This window comes from Cibotium barometz, chromosome 65, assembly GCF_041138505.1.
Source record: "Cibotium barometz isolate CiBa-2024 chromosome 65, ASM4113850v1, whole genome shotgun sequence".
Lineage (NCBI taxonomy): Eukaryota > Viridiplantae > Streptophyta > Polypodiopsida > Cyatheales > Cibotiaceae > Cibotium > Cibotium barometz.
The window spans coordinates 10,456,380-10,464,599 of NC_141110.1; the positions used below are offsets into that span (position 1 = coordinate 10,456,380).

Consider the following 8,220-nt stretch of genomic DNA (forward strand, 5'->3'; position numbering starts at 1 on the left):
TGACCCGGGCGCCCTCACCCCTGAACCCCGGACACCTTCGCCACCCATACTCCGACATGTGGTCTACGTGTCCGGTCGAGCTCGACTGCCGGTACTACGGGCAATCCGACGTGCCATTACAGGCTACGTGACAATTCCTATCTAAGCATGCATCCATCAAGCAAGCACAGATCCACTAGAGCTCATGTAAGAGAGTAGGGAGAAGAGGGAAGAGAGCTCACAAGGATTATATTATCAATTACCTTATTTATACAAATGGCTAGTATTCAACTTGGGCGACCATGACTTAATGGATGGGGAATTTTAATTCGAAATCCAAACATGAATACAAAGTGAGGTAAACAATTGTGTGAGAAATTGTGAAAATAGAATATATATGTATTTTAAATGCATCTTTGCATGCACGTGCTATATAGGTTTTTATAGTGTGATCCCCTGAGCTCTACCACTAGTTGGGCATCTAATTTTCTTCCCCTCGTTCTTTCTAGGGTCGTATAAGTAATACAAGGTAGGTTAGATTGCAGTTGACCCTTGTTATGGGGAAAAAACTCAAGGTCAAGTCGCTCGCATCGAAACTGACATAATATATACATGTTTTTTTTCCGACAAGGGTTAAAGAGGAATGGAACATGTGTGACTAAGATTTAAGAATTTTTAAGTTTTTTGAAAAATCCCTTTTTTGGAGAATATTTAATATATATTAATTACTACAAATATTTACATCCAATCAACTTTTTACACCTTCAGACATCCCTGCGCAAAATTCGTTTCCTGTAAGATCCTTTGCTATTCACATCCCCCCTTCTAAACCCCCAGCCTATTCCAAGTCACTCTTACAGTGTTCGGTAATTTGTAAAGCAAGTTCCACCTTTCATCCTCCCATACAAAAGAGGATTGACTCCAAGAAACATGATACCCAAGCTGAATACAAGTTATCATCATAGCCTCAGTTGTGACACCTTAAGGTGGAAGCTTTTCCAAAACACATATACCAGCCCACCAAAGGTCTAGTGCCCAGTGGATTTTCTATGAATGTCACAAAAGTATACACTAGATGCTTCTCTTTACGGTACCACCTCTTGGTCCTGGGCGCCCAAACTTGGGCGATCTAGTCTTCACCTCTTGGATGATGAACTCCTGCAAGCAAGCTTTTGTTAGGGCTTTTGAAAAAGCCTTTTACTAGTATTGCAGTCTCATGTAAAAAAAACCCATATGAATGTGGGACTCCAAACCACCACAATATTATTAGTAGGCTATTTACATACTAATGGAATCTTTTCTGCCTTTTCTTAGTTGGGCAAGAAGAAGGACGAGGGAGACTGTTCTCTTTTCTCGGGTGAGTGGGAAGATGGATAGGGAAGACTCCCCTTGAGAATGGGCACGTTCTCTTTTCTCGGGTGAGCGGGAAGATGGATAGGGAAGACTCCCCTTGAGAATGGGCACCAAGGGAGATCTCCCCCTTTTCCCTCTTTTGAAGGAGTGTGTAAAGACCTGTTTAATGAGAACCTACAAGACTTTTTAGGGGGAAAAAGCAAAGGTAAATAACTCGAAATAAAAGCTACCCCTTTCTTAATGACGTGCATTGGCGTTAATAGTAACTTAATATGGCTGCCTACAAGAGTTCTACAAGGGTAGTGGAACTATGGCGCTAATCCACAATATGATCCAATAAAGTAGCTCCGCGCCCCCAATGATGATATATTAGGGTTTTGGAGTAGCTACAATTCGGATGAAAACATGGATAATCTATTCATGTAATTGAGCTCCCGGTATGTCGTAAACCTGGCATATGGAAGAGAATGATCGTGGTACCCACCTTCTTCTTCTTGGAGGGATGTGAACCAGGATGCTAATTGATCAGACAGCTCTTGCTCTCTCAGCTTTTCCTGCATGGCGATTTCTTCTGTGACCAGGGAGGTTCTGCAGAGGGGGCAGGTTCTATGGTTGTGGTGGAGCCAGCCATCAATGCAGTCCTTATGAAAAATATGGCAGCAGTATGGGAGCGCCCGGACCTCTTGCCCACTCCCAAAGTCGGAAAGGCAAACAGCACACTGTTGTTGTTGTTGTTGTTGTGAAGCTATTGCCGCGTGGCCTTGTAATTGCAGGCTTTCATACAACACAGAAGGCAGTGAGGCTTGCACAGCTTTGGCAAAGCTACTAGGGCTTGGTTGTATGCTTGGCGTGTTGTTTGGCGCGTAGGAATCAGCTTCTGCTTCTGGGTTGAAAATGTACCATTGCAGCGTAGGATCAATAACGGCTGGCTCCCTGAGCAAACTCACCCACTTTAGGAGAGATCTGCAGAGATCTCTTACGGCAGCCATGGAGATTGCTGCAGTAAGGAGAAGCTTGGGCAGCACACCAGCGTAGGGAATGGGAAAGCCCATATTCAAAGTAATTATGATAGTATCACAGTAAATTGTGAACGCAGCAGAGCAAAGGGGAAAAAACACTTGCAGGTGGCTAACGCGATCAAGGTCGAGCAGCTGCTTGTGTTGCGGGCAACTACTATTATACCAATACTGTTATAAGTGCTTAATCTCTCTCTTTCCGTGTGCGTGAGCCGGTTGCAATCCTAAAGGCCTTGACACACACAGTCTGATCTCTCTGTGAACGGCTTTAGAAACGCTGAAGAAGCCAAGACGAAAACTCTTGCAGGTGGCACTTAGAAGTGATCGGTGATAATGAGAACTCAGGAGAATTAGCTGAACTAGTTTGCAATCCCAAGGCCTTGACATTTTCTGCAGTAAGGCTCCCTCTTATAGGCTATAGTCATTTGAGTTGGACAGAAAGTGTAAATGCAATGACAAAGAAAAAAACATTGGGAAGGTATTGATTAAAGAAAGAGAGGAGTTTAAACAATAGTCCTCCAAGGGATACACTTGTGGTGTGCTTCTTATTGTATGTATGTAGTTGGGATAACACTTCTCATGGGGAAATTCTTCTTTTTTTATGGGAGGATGAAATGTGGGACTTAGTATATAGTCTGCTGAATAGGAAGTGGGACTAAATTTGTGATGTAAATCTGGTATGCAAAATAGGTGTCTGCTAAGTCCTTGATGTAGACTTTTTTGTGAAGGGATGTTAATATTAATAATATATATAATTATTATTCCCCAAAAAAAAGAGCCACATTCCACTTTTTCTAATTGTAAGGTTCCCTTTTTATCTATTTACAAGGTTCCCTTTTTTTCCTAATTATAATGTTCCTTCCTCGCTCCATCTAATTCAAACCCTCAAGAAAATAGCCTAATCCTCTGTGAAAAAACAGTCGCGAGCTATCTTCAATGTGTAAAGTGTCTCTCTCCTACATTTTGCACCAATCAAGGAGTTTTCATTCCCTACTTTTTGACCCTTGCTTTCCCTAGAGACCCCCCCTCCCCGCGTGACATCTCTACCCTTTAAAAATGGCCTCTTTAATCCCACTCAAAAAATGTGGAGATCACAAATTTTAAGATCTCCCCTACCCATGCTTATGGAGGTTGACTCAACCCTGACCCTTTCCCGTGACCATAGAACTTTGCTGACAATCTTGAAATCTAGTGCTATATCTTTTACACATCTTATGGAACCCCTAAAATCCTGTTGTAAAAATGATGAGATCTTAAACTTTTAGGGAGATCTCCCCTGCCCATACTTGTGGATGGGAGTCACCTCGCTCCATCCCCTACCCACCCTATAACTTCGTTGTTTGACAACCCTAAAAGTCCCACACTATACGTGCAAACCTTCTAAGTGTGCTACTTTGCTTACTGACTAATTGGCACAACAATGCTACATATTACTCACAATGGCTTGGTAATAGTCACACTTGACTTAAAACTATTCACAATGGGGATCACTCAAGTCCTTCCAAACCACCTACTTAACCTCATTCCACTATTTGTATCAACACATGTATGCAACCCACCACTTCATCATTTGTGAAACTTGTTGCGCTACCTTGTTCCAAAAAAACAATACATAATCATCATATTATATCCTTTGAGAAACCCCCTCTAACTTTCCTACCAAACAATGTACATCAACACATGCCTTCTACACTTTAATGTCATCCACTCATATTCTTGAACACTAAGCCATTACTCAAGGCACACGATGGTTCCTTCTACTTCAAGATAATGGTAAACACTCAAATGGTCACTCGCTATACATGCTTCTTTTGATAATTGAAAGAGTACAACTACTTGGTAAGGGGTACATGATGTTACATCCCCCTTTATTCATTTTTCTTCACTTTTCATGAGAAATTTAATTAATAGGTATTTCTTGTCAGTAGTTGGATTTCTCATAGAATCAAGTTTTCTATCAAGTGGAAGCAATGTATCTTAAGCATCTGACCCGATTTATAAGCCTTTGGGTGGCCTTCAAAACTCTCTCTCTCTCTCTCTCTCTCTCTCTCTCAAATGAGACCATCCTTTATTGGCTTTATTTTACTCCTAGTGTCCAATGGAAACACTTTCACTAAAAGTATCCTTCCTTGAAACTTTGCCCCTAGGCATTACCTTTGTTAAAGAAGAGTGGTTCTCTCTTCAAACCAAGGCTAGCTTGTGCCAACTTTTGCTTGTAATTGCAACCCCACTTTTGTTTATTTGGGCTCAATTTTCACCACTTTTGTGTAATGCTAAAGAGGACAGATATTCACAAGCCAAGTCCAAATAAAATGGTATGAATCATGATGATCCTTTTTTACTCATGACCACTCAACACAACACATTGTTGAATTCACCGTTGCGCTTGCACTGTTTTCTATCAATTTATTTCCCATCAAGCTTCAGCAAAGTCCCTTCCTCTACCGCAAGTGGGCACACCAAAGTGCACGGCTCCCTGCCTTACACGGCCCTCCACACATGTTCAACAAAAGCTGCTACACGCGCAATATTTCAGGCACGCTTGCAATATTTTAATATCTCTAACGCGCTTCACTGCAACACTGCACACCACCTTGCGTAGGGCAATCTTTCGTAAATAACAATATCATTCTAAATTCCAATCCTTGCCTCCCTTCACCAATCATGGTCCCCATCACGCCCACCGTATCTGCTTCCAATGTGTGTATATGTATTCATATATATATATGTATGTATGTATATATATATATATATATGTATGTATGTATGTATGTATGTACAACTGAAGTACATGGTTGCATCACAAAATTTTATTTTTTCTTTTTATTATAAGCGCAGTTGAATGCTAGGTACAAAACTAGTCCCAATGGATCAACATGAAGATTCTTTTGGTGCAGAAAATAAACTTCTTGATATTGATGTTGTTGAGAATGGTGATGTGCTAGTCAATATCTCATTAAGACAATGTTTCTCCCTAGCTCAATTGCGCAATGACATTTTGTTTGAGACAGAAGGTTCTATTTCAAAGGACTTTTTATTTATCTACAACAATAAGAAGGTATACCATCTGACTTATCCTAGTCTCATTAAGCACTGCTCTTAGTTTACTTTACCCTATTGTTTCATATTGCTTTTTTGCAGGTGCTCAAAAGAAGAGAGAGTTCAATAAAATGCAAAGACATTGAAAATTTAAAAATTGAGATAACACAGACTCCATAAACAAAGGTATTATATTCAATAAAGTAAAATTTTGTACAGAAGTGTTTAATTATATATGTAGAGCATATTCTTGACAACCATTTTCTATTTATCTACAGGCTGATCCAGAGGCTACTCTACATGGTCCAAGCTCACCGTATCATCTTTTTTTGGAGAATCTCTTTTCTGCTGCTCCATCCTGTCGTGTACAGTCTCTTGGTGCTGCTCCATTGTCTCCTCTACTGACCCTGGAGCATCTGCTTGTCTGCTGCTCCATCTTCTCAATAACATCAGCAGAGCAGGTCTTTGTTCTTGTGGCTTCTCCTCATCAGCACTAGGTCCTTGTTCCTGTGGCACCACATCAGCATCATCTGTGTCATCAAGGTGTATGACACCTTCTCGGACTTTATAGCTCTCACCCAACTCGATAGCTGGTACAATAGGTTTGGGGAAGGCATACTTCAAAAACTTTCAAATTGTATCAGCTCTGAAACTATATACATAGTTCGAGCTGAAGCTATCTTCTCTCATCTGCAATGAGATATGATGATTTAGAACACTTTGTACCAATATCAATTATTTTGAAGCTAAATGAAAATTATTTTTTCTTACAAGCTCTGGCTGTCCTATCTCAAAATAGCTTGAAAGTATATATTTGGCACTAATTAGCACTCTCCAGCTGCCGCAGCTACTTGAATCATCTTGTTGTGGTGTCTGGATAGTTGGAAAGATATGTTAGAAGCTGTTAATATCTGAACAAAATAAAATTATTCAATAAGTTCAAAGGCATAGCATGAAATAGACATCAGTAGAGGGAACGACTTTCTACCTCTAAATCTATTGGCTCTATTGAATCCAAAAGATTGACATTAGGAGGACAGTGATCCAATGCATCTAGAAGCCTTCTAATACAACTGCAATACATATAATTCAGTTAGTGTGCATTAAATCAAAATAATAAAGTTTAAAGTTAAAAATAGCACACACACCCCTTACAATTTCAGCTCTCTGTGTGTGTTTCTAAGAGAGTTGAATAAAAAGCATTGCTTCTGCTGGATGTCAATAGAAGCAAAGCTCCAGTGATCACTGCATAAGGAAAAAAGCATTAAGAAATCAAAGGCTACAAGAGTTCTCAATCTTGAAGAAAAATCCCAAAAGAAGTAGTCACCCACATACTTGTTATGGTATGGAAGTAGCAAAATATCGACCATATCAAAATCGCAGTGTCTGAACCAATTGGAAATATCCATGGGAGTTTCCTTTGGATCTCTTAACTTGAAGGAAATGGTAGGATCAATAATATGAACTGTATGTTGTACAGCATGGTTAAGCCAGCTTCTCATCATGCTACATTGGACCAAATAATGATTAGGGTAGGGTGTAAAGGAGGAGGTACAATAAGGATTGTTTTGCAAACAAATGAAAAATAAAAGACACTTACTAGAGCATTGCAAGAATGATAGTATCTGAGCAATACTCATTCTTATGAGCCAATGCTGCCAAGCATGGTTTTGTCAAGTCAAAATTATTCTCTGAAGTTTCATCCTCAATATGGACAACTATGTTAGGGCCCAGCTCCTGCAACCTTCTCTGTATCTGCACCTCCATCTGTACAGTCTCCATATCTATAGAAGATTTGGATTCTTTTATTTGCTGCTTGAGTGACTCCTCATAAGCAGCTTTCCCTCTGGTGCTCTTTGAGTGGGTTACTTCAACAACCTTCACCTCATCTACCTTCAACTTTCTTGTAGGTGGAATTAATAATATGTTTCTCATTTTTATGTCCTGCCATTCCACAGGATGGACCAGCTTGTCATACCTCCATCTCACTGTGGACAAAGTGTTGAAGTCTTTGGCCATCAAAGTTACCCTGTGAGCATGGGCTGCTACCAGCATTGCATCTTCAAAATATTTCTCTAAGTAATCCTCTGCCATTTCCTGTAAGGAAAGAATGGCAATCCTGTTCCACCTGAAACCAAGGTGCCAACTATCACATATGTCTCTCCCTAGTCTCTGAAAAGGTGCCTTGGGGATTGCAAAGCCTATAGCTTTCTGTTGCTTCCTGATCTCCTTTAGCACACCTGCACCATGTTTCAATCTCTTGGACTTTTGCTGGAGCAGGCTCATTGGCTTCCCCTTCCTGCCATGTGCAACTCTTCCCTTTGGAGGCACACTACATTCCTTGATACCTGCCCCAGCTGTTGCTGCTGTAAGCCCTGGCCCCTTGCCAGCCCTCCTTGCAGTTGACTTGGTTCTTTCCATCACTCTGAAAAGCTGCATACAAAGCAATGGAAAGAGATTACAGCTATGGAAAACATGGAATGATACAAGAAGGCAATGACAGGGGTGGATGAATCAACTTTTAAAATTTGCAACAAAACGCGATTTTGACAATTTGAATTTCCTAACAGCTCCCTCTCGCGTTTTCCTGCAAATACCTGAAGTACCATGCTATTACATTCTTACAGTGAATTCTCTGTCTTTACAACTAAAAAAAATATGGATTGAGTTTATGCAAGGAGTGTACAGCCTTGAATAGCCTAGAAAGACACAAAATCACAATAAAAGGGGTGGATGAAGTAACAGTTTTATTTTTGCAACAAAATGCGATTTGGGCTGTTTGAAATTCCTAAAGCCTTCTCCTCATGTTTTCCTGCAAATTCATGAGGCAGCA

The 8,220-nt window shown here is 40.4% G+C and overlaps 1 protein-coding gene across 1 annotated transcript; it reads right to left on the reverse strand.

Moving 5' to 3' along the window:
- Positions 1-675: 675 nt before the first annotated feature.
- LOC147602906 (brassinosteroid-responsive RING protein 1-like) lies at positions 676-2,951 on the reverse strand. The gene is made up of 2 exons (XM_086797075.1): positions 1,817-2,951; positions 676-1,137 (listed from the first exon to the last, which is right to left on the reverse strand). The coding sequence occupies exons 1-2, from the start codon at positions 2,382-2,384 to the stop codon at positions 1,109-1,111; spliced, it is 597 nt and encodes a 198-aa protein (XP_086653201.1). The 5' UTR covers positions 2,385-2,951; the 3' UTR covers positions 676-1,108.
- Positions 2,952-8,220: the final 5,269 nt, after the last annotated feature.

Bases quoted from the DNA above. Each gene is read 5' to 3' on its own strand.
- LOC147602906 (XM_086797075.1), bottom strand. From the start codon at position 2,384: ATGGGCTTTCCCATTCCCTACGCTGGTGTGCTGCCCAAGCTTCTCCTT. The intron at 1,138-1,816 runs GTGGGTACCACG...GCTTGCTTGCAG, and splicing joins ATCCCTCCAAGAAGAAGAAG to GAGTTCATCATCCAAGAGGT.